The sequence below is a fragment of the Gadus morhua genome, chromosome 15 (genome assembly GCF_902167405.1).
Source record: "Gadus morhua chromosome 15, gadMor3.0, whole genome shotgun sequence".
NCBI classification, from domain to species: domain Eukaryota; kingdom Metazoa; phylum Chordata; class Actinopteri; order Gadiformes; family Gadidae; genus Gadus; species Gadus morhua.
In genome coordinates, this window is record NC_044062.1 from 25,023,176 (window position 1) to 25,046,472 (window position 23,297).

The window sequence follows — 23,297 nt, forward strand, 5'->3', positions numbered from 1 at the left end:
TTGGGGAGTAAATTCAAATTTTTAAGTGTCCGAGGAGCTGGCAGCTCTACAAAGTCTCACGGATACTACGACAGGAGAGGATATTTTTTATGAAGTACGCCAAACGATGGAAGAGTTGGGTTTAGACTGGTCTAAGCTTGCTAGCGTCACAACGGACGGTGCTCCGAGTATGGTTGGTGCGTCGCGGGGGCTAGTGGGGCGCATAAAAAGAGAAATGCAGGAACGAGGCCTCACCCCCCCACTACAAGTCCACTGCCTGATTCACCAGCAAGCACTGTGCTGCAAAGTTCTGAAGTGGGAATCTCTCATGAAGGTGGTTGTGTCTTGCATAAACTTCATCAGAGGAAACAGACTAAAACACAGGCAGTTCTAAGCTTTCCTATCTGAGCTGGAGTCTGCCCATGGAGACGTGCTTTACCACGCTGAAGTCAGATGGTTAAGCCGGGGCAGAGTTTTGAAGCGCTTTTACGAGCTTCTACCCGAAATCAACGCCTTTCTCCTGACAAAGGGAAAAACGGTCCCAGAGCTGATCGACACAGAATGGAAATGGGACCTCGCCTTTTTAACAGATGTAACAGAAATTATAAACGGCCTCAATTTACAGCTCCAAGGCAAGGGAAAATTAATCTGTGACATGTATTCCCACTTAAAAGCATTTGAGGTTAAACTGGCGCTGCTTGTTGGACAAGTGTAAAACCAAGACTTCACCCATCTCCCTACTCGAAGCCTCTCAGCTGAGAAACCAGCGATCCCGTTTCCAACCAAGAAGGACGCACTGGAAACGCTGAGAGCGGAGTTCAGTGTGCGGTTCTGTGAGCTTCGTGCCCACGTTAAAGAAATGTGCATATTCCAGAACCCTTTTGCTGCCGACATTAATGACACCCTGCCTTCTCTTCAATTTGAACTGGCTGAGTTGCAGACCTGCGATGTGCTGAAAGACGCATTCAACCCCAAATGTCTCATAGAATATATGCTTCCCTCCCAAACGAGACCTTCCCCAACATAAGAAAGCACGCAATGAAGATGTCCACAGTTTTTGGGACAACAAATATATCTGTGAGCAAACTTTGCACGCATGAAGCTGATAAAAAATCTGACGAGATCAAGACTCTCAGATCAACACCTGCATCAGGCTCTGAGACTGGCTGTAACTGGAATGGAACCTGACATCAATCTCCTCACCAGTCAGAAGCAAGCCCACAGCTCACACTGATATGGTAAGCCTGCTGATTTCAATATCTATGAAAATGAAAAAATGTCAGTATAGTGCTCTTTTTGTAGGCAATATGTTTCTTGAACAGTGATGTCACAGACAAAATGAGACTGCAGCATATCATACAGGGCATTTCCCAGACGCTTTTATCCAATGAGACTTACAATGGCAGAGTCAACCATGCAAGGCGACAGGCAGCGAGCTCATCAGGAGCAGTTAGGGTTAAGTGTTTTGCTCAGGGACACACCAACTTTCAACTAGGTTACCTGGCATCAGCTTGCGTTTTTATTTTCCATAAAATAAAAGGAGTTCCTGCGGTACTTCAAATAAACACGTGAAGACTTTCTATTACTTTTTTTGCAAACCAACAGGTGGTGCCAACGCCCAGCGAAGGGCAGCTGCAAAATAATTATCATTATAATCTCCACAATAATACTGGTTGTCACTTTGGCCCATATCATTTCCTGTTATAGACTGACCCCGGCCCCCATCACAGAAAGGAAAGTTGATGTGGCCCCCACCGAAAAAGGTTTGGGTTCCCCTGGTCTAACCACAACACTGTCTTACCCCAACATATCTAGAAGAAAAGCAAGAAAACACCAGTGGCGAAGTCACGCCCCTTCCGGTAGAGCCCACGGGACCTATGAGATCGAAAAATATGAATGGGTTAGGATTACACATATGTTGTTTGTGGATTTAAATGACAATTTTTCATGCAAAGAAAACTAAAATATTTTGCGAAAAAGTGATAATGTTAGGTTTTGTGTGAGGCCGCTTTGTGAACTACAGCTCTTCGCTGCTCTCGACGAATGATATACGTCACCAGTCACCAGGGGCGCCGCCAGGGATTTTGGGCCCCATGAAAAGAACAGTATAATAATTTCTGTATTATAATTTCATCATCATTAGGGGCCTCTCTGGGCCCCCCTCCATCATGGGCCCCTAGAATCCGTCTCCTTTACCCCCCCTTTTCGGCGCCCCTGCCAGTCACCACCACCCACACGGGAACTCCGGTACAGAGTAGACATGGCGATCACCCTGCTCCGCTTAAAGGCCCACTATGCAACTTCGGGAATTTCTTTGCTGTTTTCTTGGTTTTGGAACGCACATTTCTCTACACAGCGCCCTCTACAGCTTTGTAGTAGATATTTTACAACACTGTCGTAACAACTAGTTGACGACCCTTCCCCATGCACTTCTACGCGAGCCATGTGCATTTGTTTTCAAAGAAGCCGGCGAATGCGTGGAGCCATGTCCGAAGTAGATGTTCATAAAGTGTAGGCAAGGTTATACATAAAAGGGTGTATTTGTATTGCAATAAACATAAATCCATCCTTTTTTATAGTTGACGGGGAGAATTTATATCCTAGATTATAATTGTTTTATCTTAGGTTGAACAGAACAATCAGTGTAAGAGGTTTGGCCAACATAATAATCTAAATAAACAAGAACCTGGATTCGGGGATTCAGTCTGTATCTGGGGGACGAGACAGACGAACAGCAAAACACCCATGGAAACAAAGGTGTTTATATGGTTGCAACCAAGCAAGCTAGAAACATACAGGGCTCACAACAAAACGGTTGAGAAAAGAATTTTTACAGGGCTCACAACAAAATGGTTGAGCAAACACATTTGTACAGAGACTATCAACATCAAGAATACCACGAAGACAAAGGCCACCCAAGGGTACTTTCAATTTCAAAAGCAACACGGCCGAGTCGGCGTCTGATTTGCAGTCTTCTTTTTCTTTCAGTTCACGCTATTCCTGAAAAGCTTGCCCAACGTTTACTCGTGTCTCTCTGCCGGTCAGTCTCCCTTTTTCTCTTCTTCTGTTCCTCCGACATTGGGCTTCTCTGTCTCTCGGCTGATCTATGATGAATATAACAATCCCTTAGTGACTTGTGTTTATATCGAGCCGGTTCCGTGTTTGGGGGTCTGTGCCGTAAAGCAATTCGTTACTTCGCGAGACCCGAGACTCCCGCGAGAGTGGGCGGCGGGTCGCCGGCAGAAACATATTCCTTTTCTCCGCCAAGATGCGCAAGGGTGAGTCGAAACAACGAACAATCGAACAAAAATGTATAATAGAACCATCGCAATGACTCTTAGCCTGTTATATTAAGGTAAATCAAGCCAAAAAAGTTGCATAGTTCCCCTTTCACTCGTGTCTGATCTCTTTTCTGGTCCATTCTTCTTTTGTTCCGTCGACGGTCGCCTCTTGGGTCCCTTATCAGTCGATTGATCCATGATGAATGCAACAATTGCCTCGCAACTGGCTGTTTATATCTAGCCGGTGCCATGTTTGGGTGTGTGTCTGTGCCGTAAAGCATTTGCGAAACTACAATCTGACTACATTTTCGAGGATACTTCCGCTGCGTCACATCCGGATTGTGTCGGCCCGAACAGAGCAAGTTGCATATGCGCTTTTTCACTGGAGAGGCGACATGGGTAAATGGCACACCCACCAATCGACCAAGAAATGGATGCAGAACCATCAGCATAACTCTCAACCTGCATACTTAATGTAATTTTAGCTAAAAAAGTTGCATAGTGGGCCTTTAACTGCTTTTTTCCAAGGGGAGGATAAAAGCATCGATGCTTTTATCCTCCCCTTGGAAAACCTAACATTATCAAACTTCTTCACGAAAATGTTTAGTTTTCTTTGCATAAAAAATTATCATTTAAATCCACAAACAACATATGTGTAATCCGGGGCATATAAAGAATGGGACCAGAAAATAATTACTTTCATTAATATTTTTCCTACCGGAACGGGCCTGACTTCGCCACTTTGAAAGAAAAACTGGCATTTGACCCACAATTTGTTTTTGAATGTTAAGTAAATGTTTTAGAAATTTAGATATTAGTTTTGATAACATATTCCCCACATTGACCATGACATTTAAAGCATATCTGCCTACATATGATGGACTCCGTATGAGCATGACTTTAATTCCAGTTTCCTAACACATAATGACAATTATAATATTAATACTAAATTGACTACTTTTGCGTAAGTATTGTAAATTAAGGATTGAGGCTAGCACTTCTGCAGAGTATGATTAATAATTACATTTATTTTTGGTAAGATGGATACTAATTTCACTTTGTTTTAAAATGTTATTGTTAATTTATAGTAGTTTTACCCTCTCCCATGCAACAAAATATAATATATAAGACAACAATTATCTCATATTGTGTTTACTGTGGTACATTGTTTATTGACGTTACGAATGATACCAGGTTATACGGGTGTTCTAAACATATCAACACAGACACACTTATACCAACTGACATTAGACATGCACAAACAAGGTAGCAAAATGGCAGCGGTGAACATCTGGGGATAATGCTAACCCTGTCATCCACTCATTGGCCAGAACACAAATATGAATATAACCCCCATCAGCGGGAATACGACCAATGGGAAAGAGGGGGGAGTCTGATAGCAGAGATCAGGAGAAGGTCAACATATTTACACCGACTGATATACTGAGCTAGCCTGGCTCCGCCCGCCTAAGTACTTCCGCTCAATTTGAATTTCCCTTCAGTACCACCGTACGTCTGTGTCTGCGGTATGTTAGTGTGTTTTCTCCGTCCAAATTAGCGAACAGAGGAAGTGGCTGGGAATAATCACGTTAATGTCAGCTCTCGTTGACGGACATCTTCACGCACAGTGTTTGGTTTGTTTACTCCTGCAGATCCAATAGTATTAAACAGACACCCGCCTTCAAGTGAGTTAACGTTTGTCAATTGAGTAGGTCCAGACTCTGTGCAAATGAAATGAAGTATGAGAGTCTGGTAGGACCAGGCTAACACTGAGCTCCAAAATAAAGAATGCAGATCTTCTGCAGTGACAATAAAAAGCAATTATAATTATTGTTATAAATAAAACATTTTATATATATATTTCTCTGATATAAGTTGCACAAAGTCCCGTTCACTGTTTTTGTAATTCACCTGACACGCAAACTACAACACACACACACGCCACACACACAAGCTACAACACACACACACACACAAACACACACAGACATGCACACACACCCAGACACCCCCCCCCCCCCCCCCCCCCCCACACACACACACACACACACAGACACATACAGACCAATACCCCCCCACACACACACACACACATACAACACAAACGCATACACACACACGCCACACAATTTTGCTAAAATTTGAACATTATCATGTCCAGTGCTAACAAACCAATACTGTTGGGTCTGGGAAAGGAGAAGGGTTATTCTGAGGACATCTAAAGGTTAACAGAGGGTTAAGGGCCAGGTCATTGGGGGTTACATGCAGCTCAATATGTACAAGTGAAAACTCCCCCTTAAACCCTCCTTCCTTCCTTCCTTCCTTCCTTCCTTCCTTCCTTCCTTCCTTCCTTCCTTCCTTCCTTCCTTCCTTCCTTCCTTCCTTCCTTCCTTCCTTCCTTCCTTCCTTCCTTCCTTCCCTCCCTCAGTTCCTCCCTCCCTACCTCTCCCTTCCTCCCTCCATCCCTTCCTCTCTCCCTACCTTCCTCCCTACCTCCTTTTTCTTCCTCCCTCCCTCCCATCTTTCATTCATTAATTTCCACAAATCTTCCTCTCTACCCTTTTCCATTTTATTCTGCTTGCTTCTGTATTTGTATTCTCTTTGTATTTTAAACCCTCTCCGTTCCTGTCCTGCCTCCTTCCTCCTCACTTCCCTGTATCTATCCCGTTATAAATCCTCTTCTTCCTCCTCCCTTCCCTAATCTATCCCATTATAAATCCTCTTCTCCCCCATCCCTTTCTTGGCCCTCTGCTTTACTTCAGGTCCCCGGCGTCTCCCTGAATGGTCTTCTTGATCCTCAGCAACATGGTGGTCAGCCACTGGTCGAGACGCGACACAGAGTCGAAGTCCTTCACAGCCTCGGTGAACGCCTCGCTGTTCTGCTCCTCGTGGGCGTCAAGCAGTTTCTATGGCAACACCAAAACAACCACTTGATTTGCTCCATTTGCGTACTGCTACTACCAGTGTAATCAACTGAAATCGATCTCAAATTGAATATTCTCATGAATAAATGAACCACGGATGAACTACATTTGGAATAAGTATTGTGATGCAGCCTTTACCTTGAGCAGTTTGAGTTCTCTGGAATCTGAGAAGGCTGGGAACATTTCTTCATACTTCTCAATGGCCAGCTGGACACAGAACCCACAATTAGAAATAAACGAACGAACAAAATAGTAAGTAAATGAGTTAGTTAGTCGTAATTAGGTAAGTAGGTAAGTAAGTAACTAGGTAAGTTATTGAGTAACATTTTAAGTAGGTGAGTTAGTGAGTATTTAAGTAACTAGGTCTAAGTGAGTAAGTAAGCAAGTATGTAAGTCAGTAAGTAAGTTAGAATACAGTATAAGTACAAAGCAGAGTTATTACGAATAATAAATAACATTAATAATGCACTTTTCTATATTAATATATTTACATAATAGTAACACTGGCCAGCGAATATGTAATATTTAACTGGGATACAGAGAGTTGGGTTTCTGAACCAACAGGTCTCTGTTTTCCCAATAAGCTCACTCTGTGGCAGGGCAGTGACATGGCCTTCCCAACAGGCCCACTATGTGGCAGTGCAGTGGACATGGCCTTCCCAAAAGGCTCACTATGCGGCAGGGCAGTGACATGAATTTCCCAACAGGCTCAATATGCAGCGGGGCAGTGACATGACGTTCCCTAAAGGCTCAATATGTGGCGGAGCAGTGATATGGCGTTCCGAACAGGCTCACTATGTGGCGGGGCAGTAACATAGCGTTCCAAACAGGCTCACTGTGTGGAAGGCAAGTAACATTGCGTACAGATGATTATGTGGCGGGGCAGTCATATGGCGTACAAAGGGTCACTATGTTGCAGGCTAGTGACATGGCGTTCCCAACAGGCTCACGATGTGGCGGGGCAGTGACATGGCATCCCAACAGGCGCACTATGTGGCGGGGCAGTGACATGGCGTTCCCAACAGGGTCACTATGTGGCTGGGCAGAGACATGGTGTACAGAGGCGCACTATGTGGCGGGGCAGTGACATGGCGTTCACATCAGGCTCACTATGTGGCAGTGACATGGCGTACAGAGGATCAATATGTGGCAGGGCAGTGACATGGTGTTCCCAACAGGCTCACTATGTGGCAGTGACATCGCGTTCCCAACAGGCTCACTATGTGGCAGTGACATCGTGTTCCCAACAGGCTCACTCGTGGCGAGGCCGTGACATGGAGTTCCCAACAGGCTCACTATGTGGCGGAGCAGGGACATGGAGTTGCCAACAGATTCACTATGTGGCGGGGCAGAGACATGACGTACAGAGGCTAACTATATGGCGGGGCAGTGACATGGCGTTCCCAACAGGCTCACTATGTGGCAATATGGCGTACAGAGGCTCACTTTGTGGCGGGGCAGTGACATGGCGTTCCCAACAGGCTCACTATGTGGCAATATGGCGTACAGAGGCTCACTTTGTGGTGGGGCAGTGACATGGCGTTCCCAACAGGCTCACTATGTGGCAGTTACATGACGTACAGAGGATCATTATGTGGCGGGGCAGTGACATGGCGTACGGAGGGTAAATCTCTACCTTTGCGTTGAGTTCATCCACGATGAAGTGGCAGAGGGAGGCTTTGAAGAAGTACTCCTTGGCATTGTATTTCAAGAGTGGGTTATCCATGGTGCTGGTGGCAACCTGCAAAAACACGCACACATGCACAAGCACACAGATACATACACACAGTTTAGCCCGGTTCAATAGATGGACAAGCAATTGTAGTTAAAGGTCCCATGACATGAAAATCTCACTTTATGAGGTTTTCTAACATAAATATGAGTTCCCCTAGCCAGCCTATGGTCCCCCAGTGGCTAAAACTTGCGTTTGGTGTAAAACGAGCACTAGCTGTTCTGCTCGCCTTTGAAAAAACGGAGGCTCAAACGCGCTGATTTGGAATGTCTTTATTTATGTCGTCATAAAGCATCTAAGCTCCTCCCCTTACTCTGCCTGGCCCGCCCAGAGACGTTGGCCCGCCAATGAGACACGACCGTGCGAGCACCACATGTGTTACAGTACACACACTGTAACGCAAGTGTTTCTTGTCGGTTCTTTGACATCTCTTGTATTTCCACAACGAGACTGTGGTAGGGGTTATCTGAGCCATGGTTGAGAAGGAATTGGGGGAAAGGAACTTTGGCTTTGACTCGCTGAAGTACATGAACTGCGACATGCCGCCGGTTGCCGCGAGGCACCATCGCCCGGCAGCGGGCAGCCGGCAGCAGGCAGCGCGCGGTTCAGTCTACTTCAGATTGATGTGAAAGTGACGTCGCAGAATCCGAACCAGAACCAGAGACGTCGCAGAATTTTTTGGCCGTGATAATATGTATTATATGATATAGATATCTATATATTATTTAGATATAGAGCTCCAGGACTGTAACGCAAGTGTTGTACACTTCCTGGTTATTTGGATAACCGTTCTGCTTTTGGTGTTATGGCGCATAACACGTCGGACTCTCATCTCTGGTATTTCTACAACCAGAGATGATATATATATATATTTATAGCTACAGACGCCAAAACAGCGCATTTGGGAGAAGCTCAATGTGCGACTGGCTCGGAGTGGCTGTAACTCTGCACCACGGCTGAATTTCGGGAACGTCTTTGAATACTGTGTTAGTTGCCCACTAATAACTATATTAAAGAATACATAAAATAGCATGTCATGGGACCTTTAAAAAAGACACATTACACACACATACACACACACGCTGTTGGCTGTTACCTGTTCGTAGATCTCGATGGCCTTCGCGTACTGCTCCATCTGAGCGCTGTAGTGTCCCACCTTCAGGAGACATTTGTTGGCCGAGCTGAAGCAAACACACAAACACAAACACACACACACACGCACACACATGCACACACACACACGCGCACACACAACAACACACATATATGAACTCTTTATCATTATCATCACAGGGGTATAATATGGCTTGACATTCAAAAGAATAAAGTTCTGGCGTTCAGGTGAATTATTAGAAGAGGTTAACAGCTACAATAAATCAATATGGAACACCCACCTGTTAGACTCCTCCCCCTTATAGTAGTCTGCTGCTTGTTCATAGTGAGCGATGGCCTGAATACCCACACAAACAAACACACACACATTCATGAAAAGGCCTTTTCTGATTGGCTCTAATTTGAGCCAGGTCATTTTCCTTCACAAAATCTCAAGTGAAGTCCAATGCAAATTGATGGAATGTGCCTTCAACAGAGATTTGGTCGAATCAATCACATCTGACCAATCAAAGCTTGTTCAATCAGAGATGCTGCTCTCCAGGGTTTCACTGAAACTGAAATGACTAACAAATTCAGGACACCAAACCTCCCCTTACCTTCTCAATGTCTACCAGCTCAGACTCGTACACTTCTGCAATGGTGATGTGGTGTTTGGCTGCGATCGTAAAACGACCCTAGAACACACACAAAAACCCAAAACATATAATAACCCTCGATAATAAGTAACTATACATGATATTGTGTTTAAGTTAGGACTAACCATGTCAGTGTAGATATCAATTGCTTGATTCAAACAGTTGATGGCCTCTAGAGAAAGAGAGACAGGCAGATTGACAGACAGAAAGAATCACAGACAGAGTGAGACATTGACAGGAGGGGGGAAGGGAAAACGATTTACAGGAAGCAGGCACAGAGGAGTAGGAACAGGTATGTTTAAATCCCTCCAGTGTGTGTGTGTTCGTATGTGTTTCATCCTCATGTGTGTGTGTGTGTTTGTGTGTGTGTGTGTGTGTGTGTGTGTGTGTGTCTCAACCTCCATTCTGTGTGTGTCTCACCCTCCTGTCTGTATGTGTGTGTGTGTGTGTCTCAACCCGTGTGTGTGTCTAAACCTCCTGTCTGTGTGTGTCTCACCCTCCTGTGTGTGTGTGTGTGTGTGTGTGTCTCACCCTGTGTGTGTGTTTGTGTCTCTCACACCCATGTGAGTGTGTGTGTGTTTGTCTCAACATCCTGTGTGTGTGTCCACCCTCCTGTGTGTGTGTGCGTCACCCTCCTGTGTATGTGTGTGTGTATGTTACTCACCCTCCTGTGTGTGTGTGTGTCACCCTCCTGTGTATGTGTGTGTGTGTATGTTACTCACCCTCCTGTGTGTGTGTCTCCCCCTCCTGTGTGTGTGTCTCACCGTCCTGTGTGTGTGTTTCTCACCCTCCTGTTTGTGTGTGTCTCAACCTCCTGTGTGTGTGTATGTGTGTGTCTCACCCTCCTGTGTGTTTCTCAACCTCCTGTGAGTGTGTTTCTCACCCTCCTGTGCGTGTTTGTGTCTCACCCTGTGGATCCGCCTTCTTGTAGGCGTTTCCTGCATCCACAAAGCTGGTGGCTGAGTCCAGTTTGTTCTGGAGCTGCATGTGGAGTCGAGCGGCCTGGCAGAACGCATTTCCTGCAGCTACACACACACACACACACACACACACACACACACACACACACACACACACACACACACACACACACACACACACACACACACACACACAAACACATGTTGAGTTGCATCACCGGAAAGCATAATCGTTCACGAAATTTCTTCAAAAAATAAAACAAGGTCAATATAAAACATATTAAAAAAATGACGCAGTGTGTAATACATTTTCTCTATCAGCATTCTATCAGCAACGACAATCATTGAACTTATTGCAGGGCCACACCTTAATTTCAAGAAGGCCAAGAAATAGGCTCAGGATTCATTATGTATTGTTTGATTACATAATAAATTAATCATCATAGGGTAAAAGCATACAACTTAGGTGACAGAAAGAGAGGGGAGGAGAGTTAGCTATTTTAAAAGTTGTGTTTGCAGTTTTGTTTTAGAGACAGAAAGGAGAGATGAGTCCTGGATCGGTTCCAGAGAGAGGGGGCGGCGAAGGGGAAGGCCCTGCCTCCCGATAAGCGGAGAGATCGCTGTGCGTGCATGTTTGTGTGTTTGTCTTACCACTCCAGTTCTTTACCATCTTGAACATGTTGGCAGCTCTAGCATACATCTCACAGGCATCCTCCACTTTATGATTCCCCCTAACACAAGAACATACAAACACAGACACACTTGTGAATCGGATATTCACTGGATTGAATATTCTTTGGATCTTTGTACAATTACAACTAAATAGAGTTTTAGAGAATTGATGATAAATTATATTTATCATTTCTTCATGCTAATTATAATATAGGACGTTTTTCCATAGGACTATTTCCCTAAAGTCTTCCTTCAGATATTTGAAACTGATTAATATTGCTATCCAACCGTTTCTGCACCGCACGGAGTCAGTATCTAGTCGGTATCTCTGCAGCAGGCTTCTGACTGCGCAACACCCCCGCCCCCTCCCCCGCAACATGTGACCGCTGTTCCCGCTGTGATGGACTATGTTATATTATCTTTATATTATAACAGCGACATGTGAAATAAACAATAATAAGCAATCCGGCTTTGAAGGGACTGCAGACCTGCCTGATTGAAACCCACCCCAACACAGTGGGGGGGGGGGGGGGGGGGGGGGGGGGGGGGGGGGGGGGGGGGGGGGGGGGGGGGGGGGGGGGGGGAGAGAGAGAGAGAGAGAGAGAGAGAGAGAGAGAGAGAGAGAGAGAGAGAGAGAGAGAGAGAGAGAGAGAGAGAGAGAGAGAGAGAGAGAGAGAGAGAGAGAGAGAGAGAGAGAGAGAGAGAGAGAGCATCCTACCCGAACATCCCTCCTAGGAATGATCCGGACGACTTAACCTTCTTGTCCGCCTCGGCCATCAGCTGGACGGCTTCCTTCTCTTTCCCGGAGTTATCCATCGCTGTTATCAAGGTGAATATGCGGACCTAAAGGAAAACAGAGCGATGTTCCGCAGTGGCACGAACGTCTCTCGGTGCTGAAGCTGAGGTGCGACTGTTCCTCTCCACGTGTGACGTCATCTATAAGGCTGGTACCGCCCCCTAGCGGCGGGAGGGGGGCTTAAAGAAACCCCCCAGCCGCCCACCATGACTGGTAAGACCCAGACAAGCTGACCAGGGGCTTCACTTCACAATTTACCTATAATCTTAGACCGCCATCATAAGGGTGTACAAGGCCTGAGGTAGAGCTATCGTGTCTCTAGCAGACACGATAGCTCTACCTCTCCTAAACCATCTGATCTCCATTTCATTCTTCCATGGCTCATAATAATAATATTATATTATATGATAGGTATGTGTATCATAGGTCCACTGAAACCAGAATAAATCATCATATTTGCATTAAATGTGTTTAATTCAAAACAGCATCCAGTAAATAAACTTTAAATAAAACATGAAATAAACAGTAAAGCATGCTCAGTTTCAGTTGGTAGGTGTGGGTTTTACAAGGCGTATCGCTGGAGATTATCAGCCACTGTATTTGACATCAGTTAGCAACACACGGGGGAGCTATAGGTGTTTCTTTAAATGTGGTATTTACAAACTGACTTTATTTATAATGCATCACATACAGCTTTAAATACATCATTGGACCTTACATTATTACAAAATATTGTAGAAATGAGTCTGGATATCCAGTCTAGAATGATCTACAATGTTCCACAGAAGAATGTGTTAGGTTCTTACAAAATGCCCATTCGACAACAACATGATATCTTGTTGACTAGGTGGAGACAATGCTAGAAAGTCCACAGAATTTGAGAAAATGTTTGAAAAACACGGTACTAGCAATGTTCTTACAAAAACTCGTATAGTCGATTTCTCCATTGTATTTGGTTTTATGGTTACCCAATTGATTCATGGTCCCCCACCAGCATTGTACTCTTAAACATGCACACACTAAATCAGCCATTTGCTCCATCAAAAAAATATCTTTTACTTTTCTCAAACCCTAACCAACCATGAGTCGATCTATCCAGGGACTCTTGGTGATAATATAGCATAATAATAACTGTAGTAGCTACACCTTGAGCAACTAGAGGATGCTAATGTAACCGTACATAGTGCAGATTGAAATAGATAAAAATAATAATAATAATAAATAACACATACCCACATGCACATGCTGGGGCCGATTGGAATATTATTACTTTAAACCTTTTAACAGTCTTTTGGTGTATTTTCCATTCTCAAGCAAGCAAGTAATATTTACTTGTAAAATAAGAGCATATTAGTCAGTTCTTTGGGACTTTGGTTGATCAAAACTAAGCTATAATGTATTTTCCCTACAAAAGCCAGATTTACAAAGCATACAAAACAGTTTTGGTTTCACCAACAAGCACTAATCCATCCATCAGGTGCATTTGATCATTGCTTTGGAAGCATGTTCTCAAACACATGTCGTCAGATGTGAAAACATGTTTTCAACAATCTGTACATCTCAAACAGACATTGGACTGGGGAATACACACCATCGCACACACATTTAAACATATTATCCTAACCCTCATAAAACCATGCTGCTTTACCCCAAACCAAATGCATTGGTTTACATAATGTACAGTTGATATACTGTTCAGAAAGCCAATCATTCATAAATATAGTTAAATGACCTTGCTGGTCAATGTTATTGGAACCATTCAGAAATGAATTGTGTTAACATCAGCTGGTTCATAAGCATGTGTCATTTTGATTTCATACTGTCGATTTTACAGATTTGACAGGTTCCCGCTGAGATGCTGGACCAGCTTGTCGTTGTTCTTCAAGCATTGTTTTTCGACTGCAGCCTCAACCTTCCCTCTTACTGGTGGAGCTGATTCTGGTTATTGATTATAAGCGGAGGACAAGGGCTGTAGAATGGATGTTTTGGCGCATAAAGTAGGCATTTTAAAACATGAAATACATAGAAAGAAAAAGCATGAGCCTTAAAAAGATATGTGGATATAATCGTTGCTCGAATGTATTCGCTGTGAGCCCAGAAAACACACAGACCCACAAACTGAAATGCCTTTGGATTTGACTTACTTTGGGTGATTTAGTTCCAGTAATGGGCTGGATTAGAATCCACGTAACCCAAAGATGTACACGGATACAGTTTGGTCTTCAGTCAGAACCAATAAAAGACCTTAACAATAACAATATGTTCACTTATGTATGGAGAGAGATAAAGAGAGATAGATAGATCAATAGATAGATGGATGGGTAGATAGATAGATCTAAAGAAAGATTGATCCTATATCATGCATGCGACAAGCTTTGGGGATTTGATCAGAATATCAAGGCCTTGAAAATGCTCAGAGTTGCAATCCTTAGAGTTAAAGAGCATTGATATTTATAGAAATATATGTATATATGAAAAATATATAGACCATCTCATATGATGTTTCTCCATCTTCCCTTTGTCTGCTCTCTCTCTCTCTCTCTCTCTCTCTCTCTCTCTCTCTCTCTCTCTCTCTCTCTCTCTCTCTCTCTCTCTCTCTCTCTCTCTCTCTCTCTCTCTCTCTCTCTCTCTTTCATATATCATCCGTCTTCCTCTGAGAGAGGATCATGTGGGGTTGAGGAGCGGGACTTGCTGTGACCGCGGGCCAACTTCCTGTCCAGCAGGAAGTCCTCGATCTCCCCCGGTAACATCTGGAACTTTTCCTGAAAGTCAGCATCCACGGCTCCCAGGAGCTGGGGTTGAAAAAGTGCACACGTGAGCTTTTGGGTGTCACATCCCGTCAGTGTGTTTCCCAGTGTGTGCCAGTTTGTCTTGGTTCTTTGCATCAAGCATCCCTGCATTTTCCTAACGATATTCACAGTTCCTGTTGTTTTTTTATCTACTGAGTCCTTTTTCCCCTGCTGCTCACCCAGCTGTTACATTGTGTGCATGTGCTGAGTGTGATTGTACATGGAGTTTGTATGTGTGTGTGTGTGTGTGTGTGTGTGTGTGTGTGTGTACATGGAGTTTGTGTGTGATTGTACATGGGAGTATGTCCCTGTGTGTGTGTACATGGAGTTTGTACGAGTGTGTGTGTGTGTGTGTGTGTGTGTGTGTGTGTGTGTGTGTGTGTGTGTGTGTGTGTGTGTGTGTGTGTGTGTGTGTGTGTGTGTGTGTGTGTGTGTGTGTGTGTGTGTGTGTGTGTGTGTGTGCGTGTACATGGAGTTTGTGCGTGCGTGTGTACCGTAGGTTTCTGCTCCATTATCTCCTGAAGGAGCTGCTCGTTCTGCTCCCCCATCTGGTCCTGACGCTTGGCTTGGGTTTCCTCCAGCTTCAGACAGACAGACAGACAGGGAAGTGACACAGGCATAGAGAGTGATACCCTATAGGAAGTATTGCTTGATGGGTACCAAGTTGGAAGACATGCTAGCAGATAACAGACTGAGTCCTCCTCTCTCACCCGCTTGATGTTCTGAACCACTTCGGTGACGTAGGACTTATTGATCTCAATCTTCTCCCTTCATACAGAAGCACAAGGACAGTAGGCCTTCATCAGAAAGGAGCTCTCATAGGGCCAAACACAGGTGGGTCTCATGAAGTTAACTGCTAGACCTCAGTGTTCTGTAATACTATGTGTCGTTGCTCAGTAGACAGTTTGAAAGATGCATCATTGAATAACCCTATATGTTTTAGTATTAAGTATTGCATGGTATGTTATGGGAATGATATGTGGTGGTAAGACGTATTTGTCTATGGCTCAAGGTGTTAGTAATGGATAGGGTCCATAAAGGGGTGGGTAATGATGTGTACAGGAAAGAGAAGGATGGTTTGAATATATGGGACAGCAGAGCTTACTCTTCTGCCAGATGTTTCTCTTTGGTCTTGGCCTGATTGATCTTGTCTGTTCTCCTCCGATCCATTTGCTTCTTCAACTCTTTCTTTTCCCTGTCCAGAGAGTAGAATACAGTGAGCGGAGCTCACATCACAATGAAGGTAGGACTCCAATGTCTTCTGCCGTCCATGCTGGTCTGTTCTGGGTTATTAAATGTGTTTAAGCTGACTTTGAGCATTGCGTCAGTTTGTTGATCCAAATGGGTTAACAGTCACTGTACCTAAACGAAATGCCCAATACCCAGAACGGGAGTAGGTTTATAGGGCTTGGACATCAGATTGCATCATGGGATTTTTTGTTGGCGATAGCCCACGATTTAGTATTCAAGAGAGTAGTAATGTAAAGTCCTGAATAAATGTAAATATACCGTATCAATCAAAACGTGTATCCTATGTTAATCACTAAACAATGACCAAAACGCTATTAGTAACGTTAACATTTTAGTGCTACTATACTTTCAAAATGCCGACGGTCATTGAGATGTGACGTCACGATATGTAAGCCCTAATATAAATAAAATCGTACTCTAATCTCATATGTATGAACTGGCTCACTTATCACAGATGTCTTTGAGTTTCTTCATCTGAGTGTTGTGATTCTCCTCCGCCAGGCCGGTGAGTCGCTCGGTCAGCTGTAAGACAAGGAGGACCCTGAGACAGGAACGCTAGAACATTCAGCTATATGTTCGTTACACCCTCACAACCAGTTTACAATATAGTCCAGGTCCAAAACAGTGACAACAATGGGGCAGCAGTTGGGTGGATTGACTGACTTTGTTAGAGATTGTATTTAGTGTTTTGGTGTGATAGGGTAATTGACTAAAGTCATTAGAGAATGTATTTGGTTTGTTTCAGTTTTAGTGTGTAGTTGACTAACGCCATTAGAGGTTGTATTTGGTTTGTTGCAGTGATAGTGTGTAGTTGCAAGGGTAATATAAGGTTCATTGGTGTTCCAAACATGGAAGAAGCAGAAGCAGCAGTGTGGTGATGTGGCTGTGTGGGAGGCCCACCGTTTTGATGTGTTCCCTCTGCAGGTATTTCTGACTGAAGTACTGCTCCTGTCTCAGAGCCAGGAGATGCTTGTGCTGCTCCTCCTTCAGCTGCTGCAGCTCCTCCTCCCGCTCGCCTTCTGCAGACTCACTCCTTAGAAACACACACACACACACACACACACATTAACACACACACACCTACACAAGCATGCATATGCACGCATACACACTAGCACGCACAGACACATGCGAGCACAGATGCATTTGCATACGCACACAAAAACACGCAGACGCATTAACGCCTCCACAAACACACGCATGCACAGACGCATGCAAAAACAGGCACATTCCCAAACGCACACACATTCATGCACATTCACGCACAAACACACACACGCACACACACGCACACACACGCACACACACGCAAGCGCTCTCCCTGTGCCTGTTCTTGCTGTGCTGTCGCGCGGTCTTCTTGTGGCGGTTGTTGAGGTCTCTGATGAGCTCAGAGGTCTTCTTCTGGTGCCGTCTCACCAGCTCTTTGAGCTCCTTGAACTGTCGCCTCTGTTCCTTCTGGTAGCCCTTGAGCTGCTGCAGGCTCTCCAGCGAACACAGCGGGAGGTCTGGGGACAGGGTCACTCAGTGAAGGCCTATGAATCTGGCCCTCTGCTGATACGGCTGGCCGTCAGAATGTTCAGCGTATTGATTAAAGAGTTGGGTGCTCTGGCAGACTGTTTATTGATTATATTTATATAACATGATTTAACTTACAAATGTGCAGGCACGCGGTATAAGAGTCAAAGGGGTCGCTTCTTACAAAATATTAAAGCAATCTCACATGCAGATGTCCGAATATCGAGGAGACTAGCCCTCTGGTCAATTTGACTTATGGTATTAATGTGGTCATTTGTATGACTAACCTATCAGAACACTGAGCACCAGATCTTCTGTTTTGGCCGCGGGCTTGGCCGCTTCTGTTGGAACACCAATGGAAGACAACATCACAAGATCACGGAAAATAGTTAAATAGGAGTAGAATATTTAGGAATAGAAGGGGGGAGGAGGAGGAGGAGGAGGAGGAGGAGGATGAGGAGGAGGAGGAGTTAGAATAGAAGGAATAGGAGTTAGAATAACTAGAAAAGGAGGAATTCTGGAAGGACATTTACGGAGGTTTGAAGCTGAGTTTGAATTGAAAGGCAGCTGAAGGCTGCCCCCTGCTGGAAGAGAGCCATAAGAGGCTCTGGCCGTGGTGCTGAAGGACATGAGCTGATTCTGAGTCAACGGGGGTTTGAGTGGAATTGAAGGGGAATCAAGAGCTTCTGGTTCGATTCCCTGGCTTTGTGTTGCATTAAACCCATGCTATGTGGTATTCCTATAAGTGGTAGCAGACAGTGTATGTATTTGTTCTGTATTTCTTTAATTTGGTGTTGGAGGATTGCCACTGGAGCAGAATGTGTTACCTGTGGCTGCTGCCTGCTGATTGGCTGCGGTTGCCTTTGGTGTCGTGGTGATTTGCGTTTGGCTGGTTGGCCCAGGGGCGGGGCTAAGACCGTTCTCTACGGGGATTGGCCCTGGGTCGTTCTTCCGGTCTAAAGAGCTCTCAGCCTCCTCCTGAATAGGAAATAGGGCTTTAGACATTAAGATAAGCTTCAAAGAATTAAATACAACCTGACCTGTTTGCAATGTGTTTGTTTGAGTAAACTTTAAGGATGGAGTGAACCACTCTCTTAAAGTCTGTTGAATGGTTCACTCCATCCTTACCTACAATATCCCCAGATTGAACGGCATATAAGTTACATCATCACAATTTGTACTCTTTTTACCTTTACTTTTCTTGAACATGCTAAATATCAACTTATTGAAGGACCACATTGATGTATTTGTGATGTATTGCAATTATATTAGTGGATACAGTCTTCAGCTTGAGAAGGTTTCATAGTATCTCATAAAACACCACTTACTAGTACTTATGTTAAAATATAAATAAATAAATGAAAAAGTTAAAAAGGAGGCACGACCAGTGGAGAGGAGACCTCGGGGAAGACCCAGGACTAGGTGGAGAGAATATATCTCAACACTGGCCTGAGAACCCGTGAGGCTCCCCCCCTTCAGAGCTGGTCAATGTGGCCCGGGAAAAGGAAGTCTGGGGTCCCATGCTCGAGCTGCTGCCCCCACGACCTGACCTCCGATAAGCGGTCTGAAGATGAGGATGAGGAGTTAGAAAAAAGGTTGACAATTGAACAACCTTTACTTCTTGAGATATCCCTTCATTTGATCAGTGCACTTCAGCTCTTTGTGTTTCCCCTTAAGTAGAGGGCATCGAGGAACATCGTTCAGGGCCTCCTCCTCTCCTTAAGTAGAGGAACATGGTTCAGACAGACCTCAGTGTGGGCCTCTTCCTCTCCTTAAATAATTGGTGGGAACATGGTTCAGACCTCAGTGTGGGCCTCCTCCTGTCCTTAAGTAATGGGGGGGAACATGGTTTGGGCAGACCTCAGTGAAGGCCTCTTCCTCTCCTTAATTAGAGGGAAGAGGAGCATGGTTCACACCTCAGTGTGGGCCTCCTCCTCTCCGTCCTCCTGGGTCAGGGCAGCCAGCGCCTTGGACCGCTGCTCCAGCAGGTTGACGTAGCGGATGGGGTTGGACAGCGCCTCGATCACATCTGCCCAGTGTGAAGAATAACACTAGGATGTGACACACAGCTGGTACTGAGCTGATGACAGCATGACATATCAGAAACTATCACAATATATTATAATAATAATAAATAATAATACATTTAATTTAGAGGCGCCTTTCAAGACACCCAAGGTCACCTTACAGAGCATATAGTCATCATACATTTTTTAAAAAGCAAGACATTGTGGAAAAAAATAAAAAATAAATAAAAAAATAAAAAAATAAATAAACATAAGCAATAAGAAATAAATAAAAATAAAAAAACAATCAAAACAGTGATCAGTTAGACGTTGTGTGCGAGTTTGAACAAGTGATGCACAAATTATGCACAATTACAATTAAAATTTGCAAAAGTTTAACATTAAAGTGCATTTCGATGTTGATATGCATGTGTACAGGGGGCTGTGTGGATGTATGTGTGATAGATGCATCTGCACACATGAATGGGTGTGTCAGCGTGCGTCTATTCGTGTGTCTGTGAATCTGTATGTATTGGAGCCTTATACCTGCAAAAGTGTCCGGTACATAATCCTTAACCTCTAGCTGCACAAACACAGCGGGCAGAATCAGGTTCTGGTTCCTCTCGTTCCTCAGACCGATGTAGCGATAACCTGAAGTACAAATAACAAAAACTCTATTCAAGTTGCAAGTTAAATAAAATGTTACAAATACTTGCTCAAGTTTTGATCATACATTTGTAATGTATTGGGGCTAATTGATTGGATTCAAATTGGATTCAGGACCTGTTGGTACCAATGGTGAGTATTGGATTGTGACTCAGAGTCAAGGCTAGAGCTCTGGCTACAATCAATCTGCCATTGATGGCAGATTGATTGACTTGCATCTAACAAAAATACATTTCTACAAAAGATAAGATGTGAGGGGTATAAATAGGTGTCAATAAAAGCAATGTTTCTATTTTATAAATACATATCTCCATATTCCAGTTAAATACAGTTTCTTTACCCTTTAAAGCTTTCAGTAAATTTTTTCCAAAGGTTTTGTTCTGAACTGTATAAGGCATTTGTCGTAGTAACTCTTTCCCTGAGATGGAGCACACCTGGTCGTATGGCAGACACTGGAATGATGCGATGACCGATGAACTTTCCTCCCTCTTCAAAAGCAGCGATTCTCAGCGAGGCCAGGGTAGGAAGAATCACCTGTAAAAGATCAACGTGAGGAAACAACCAAACTGACCTACTAACCAACAACCAAAACAATCAGGCAGACTGACTAATTCAATAAATAACTTACTAACAAACTAACTAAGCAACGAACAAACCGACTAATCAACCAACTAAACTGTGTGTTTCCGCAAAAACCTTATTTATTTGCAGCAGCCTTGGTAAATCTGGAATTTATTGGGACAAGAGTTTCCGTGCAGTGTTGCGCACGCTCAACCACTAGTACCCCAGTCAATAATGCAACAAATTACTGAGCGCACAATATAATAACATTTTGCCTATAATGTTACATTTTGGTTCACCTATTACATAATGAAAAGAATAATAATTCTCTCCTTACGTTATGATGCAAGCATAATGATTTTCTCCTTATAGTGTGAGCATTTGAGGTGTCCTAGCCAAGACAGGCAAGATTGACCTACAGTCACACATAGCCTTCACACAAAACATTAGAAAAATAAAACAGTCGGTAGGGGGAGGGGGGGATATGGATATCAATATTGCGAGACTTTTCGGGAGGCTCAAGGAGGAGAGTAATAATACATTTCTGTGTATGTTAGCTTGTAGGCCTATGTAATGGTGCATTTCCACCGAGTGGTGTGTGTGTGTGTGTGTATGTATGTGTCTGCGTGCGTGCATGCGTTCGTGCAGTATGTGTGTGCGTGCGTGCGTGTGTGCGTACTGTGTGTGTGTGTGAGCTGCAGGCTGCTTGGCACATGCATACTGTCCGACATATATTGTCCGACAGGCTTGAAATTATAATAGTACGATTTCTTTCCTTCCTGCCTTCCTTCAATACTGCCTTTCTTCCTTCCTTCCTTCCTTCCTATTACCTTTTCTGCCCGCCTTCCTTCCTTCCTTCCTTCCTTCCTTCCTTCCTTCCTTCCTTCCTTCCTTCCTTCCTTCCTTCCTTCCTTCCTTCATTCCTTTCTTCCTTCCTTCCTTCCTTCCTTCCTTCCTTCCTTCCTTCCTTCCTTCCTGCCTGCCTGCCTGCCTGCCTGACTGCCTGCCTGCCTGCCTGCCTGCCTGCCTGCCTGCCTTCCTCCCTTCCTTCCTTCCTGGCTACATTCCTTGCTTGCTTCTTTCCTTCCTTCCTTCCTTCCTTCCTTCCTTCCTTCCTTCCTTCCTTCCTTCCTTCCTTCCTTCCTTCCTTCCTGCCCTTCCTTCCTTCCTTCCTTCCTTCCTTCCTTCCTTCCTTCCTTCCTTCCTTCCTTCCTGCCTGCCTGCCTGCCTTCCTTCAATCCTGCCTTTCTTCCTTCCTTCCTTCCTTGCTATTATCTTTCTGCCCGCCTTCCTTCCTTCCTGCCTTTCTTCCTTCCTTCCTTCCTTCCTTCCTGTCTATCTCACCTTTTCTCATACCTCTGTCTGTCTCACCTTCTCTCATACCTCTGTCTATCTCACCTTCTCTCATACCTCTGTCTGTCTCACGTTCTCTCATACCTCTGTCTATCTCACCTTCTCTCATACCTCTGTCTGTCTCACGTTCTCTCATACCTCTGTCTGTCTCACCTTCTCTCATACCTCTGTCTATCTCACCTTCTCTCATACCTCTGTCTTTCTCACCTTCTCTCATACCTCTGTCTATCTCACCTTCTCTCATACCTCTGTCTTTCTCACCTTCTCTCATACCTCTGTCTATCTCACCTTTTTGAAGACCACTGCCTCCTCGTCCCACACAGGGTTGATGGCGTTGTTCTGAGAGGTTTTGGTCCTCAGTGCTTTTCTCCTGGTGTCAACAGGAAGTCCGAACATCTCCACCTCAACATACACACCCACTCTGCGCTCGGTAAGGAACTGGCCTGAGATCACCTGACACATTAAATAAATAAATACTATTTTTTTTTCCATTTTTACCAACCATACCTTTGTGTTTTATATTTCTTTGAATCTAATGTCAACTTTGTCCCAGTATTAAAGTTATCTTATCAACATTTGAATGATGCTATATGAATACAGGAAAGGATGTGATATAAACTCGGCAGAACTCAAAATAACAATGGCAGTTTTTTTGGTATTAATTGCAAAGGCCTTGTTGCATAATCATCACAGCACTCCACATGTGCTAGAGAAAGAACAAGAAGGATATTACCTTGACAGAAAGAGTGTTGGCGACAATGCCGTCGACTGTGTTCTCTGTGAAAGGGTCAAAGTGTTTGTCCGGCCTTCTCATGAACTCGGGCTTCAGCCTGTACCCGCTGCGGCCATTGTACTCATACATGAAGAGATTCAGCTGTGTGGAAAGGTCTGGAACCGGTAGAGGAAGCAAGCCATATTGTTTAAAAGTACAGATGATAAGGTAAGAATGCTGTTTCAGGATAAGATATGCAATCTAGTCTCTTTTAGAGGAAACAGTGATGGTTGAGGTAATCAGGGAACGTCTTTAAGAGCAAAGGCTGGACTCTGATCTGTGAAGTTGGTGCAGTGGGTCTGCTCTTGTAGACAAGGGCGAAATGAGGGGGT

General features: G+C 44.3%; 2 protein-coding genes across 3 annotated transcripts in view; both read right to left on the reverse strand.

The window, feature by feature from the left end:
* Positions 1 to 5,730: 5,730 nt before the first annotated feature.
* Positions 5,731 to 12,207, reverse strand: napba (N-ethylmaleimide-sensitive factor attachment protein, beta a). Of its 2 annotated transcripts, XM_030379897.1 has the most exons (10): positions 11,975 to 12,207; positions 11,236 to 11,315; positions 10,573 to 10,689; positions 9,790 to 9,836; positions 9,626 to 9,703; positions 9,311 to 9,366; positions 9,013 to 9,097; positions 7,821 to 7,925; positions 6,323 to 6,391; positions 5,734 to 6,166 (listed from the first exon to the last, which is right to left on the reverse strand). In XM_030379897.1, the coding sequence occupies exons 1-10, from the start codon at positions 12,070 to 12,072 to the stop codon at positions 6,014 to 6,016; spliced, it is 888 nt and encodes a 295-aa protein (XP_030235757.1). In that variant the 5' UTR covers positions 12,073 to 12,207; the 3' UTR covers positions 5,734 to 6,013. The 2 variants fall into 2 exon arrangements, with proteins under 2 accessions (XP_030235758.1, XP_030235757.1); XM_030379898.1 differs by lacking the exons at positions 9,790 to 9,836; positions 11,236 to 11,315; positions 11,975 to 12,207 and having other exon boundaries at positions 5,731 to 6,166; positions 10,573 to 10,680.
* Positions 12,208 to 12,513: 306 nt separating this feature from the next.
* The window catches only part of plcb1 (phospholipase C beta 1), a 43,950-nt gene continuing 33,166 nt past the window's right edge, over positions 12,514 to 23,297 (reverse strand). The window contains exons 19-32 of the mRNA XM_030379306.1: positions 22,927 to 23,081; positions 22,482 to 22,646; positions 20,714 to 20,813; positions 20,160 to 20,264; positions 19,524 to 19,636; positions 18,435 to 18,585; positions 17,895 to 17,948; positions 17,420 to 17,597; positions 16,993 to 17,125; positions 16,538 to 16,614; positions 15,947 to 16,036; positions 15,552 to 15,609; positions 15,336 to 15,422; positions 12,514 to 14,844 (exon numbers count right to left, since the gene is read on the reverse strand). Of these exons, the coding sequence (XP_030235166.1) occupies positions 14,692 to 14,844; positions 15,336 to 15,422; positions 15,552 to 15,609; positions 15,947 to 16,036; positions 16,538 to 16,614; positions 16,993 to 17,125; positions 17,420 to 17,597; positions 17,895 to 17,948; positions 18,435 to 18,585; positions 19,524 to 19,636; positions 20,160 to 20,264; positions 20,714 to 20,813; positions 22,482 to 22,646; positions 22,927 to 23,081 (1,619 nt within the window). The 3' untranslated portion in view covers positions 12,514 to 14,691. The remainder of the gene's footprint in view (positions 14,845 to 15,335; positions 15,423 to 15,551; positions 15,610 to 15,946; positions 16,037 to 16,537; positions 16,615 to 16,992; positions 17,126 to 17,419; positions 17,598 to 17,894; positions 17,949 to 18,434; positions 18,586 to 19,523; positions 19,637 to 20,159; positions 20,265 to 20,713; positions 20,814 to 22,481; positions 22,647 to 22,926; positions 23,082 to 23,297) is intronic.

Excerpts from the sequence above, each read along its gene's own strand:
- napba (XM_030379897.1), bottom strand. The coding sequence starts at position 12,072 with ATGGATAACTCCGGGAAAGAGAAGGAAGCCGTCCAGCTGATGGCCGAG. Across the intron at positions 10,690-11,235 it reads GATGGTAAAGAACTGGAGTG|CTGCAGGAAATGCGTTCTGC; the intron begins GTAAGACAAACA and ends GTGTGTGTGTAG. Across the intron at positions 9,367-9,625 it reads AGCTGGTAGACATTGAGAAG|GCCATCGCTCACTATGAACA; the intron begins GTAAGGGGAGGT and ends GTGGGTATTCAG.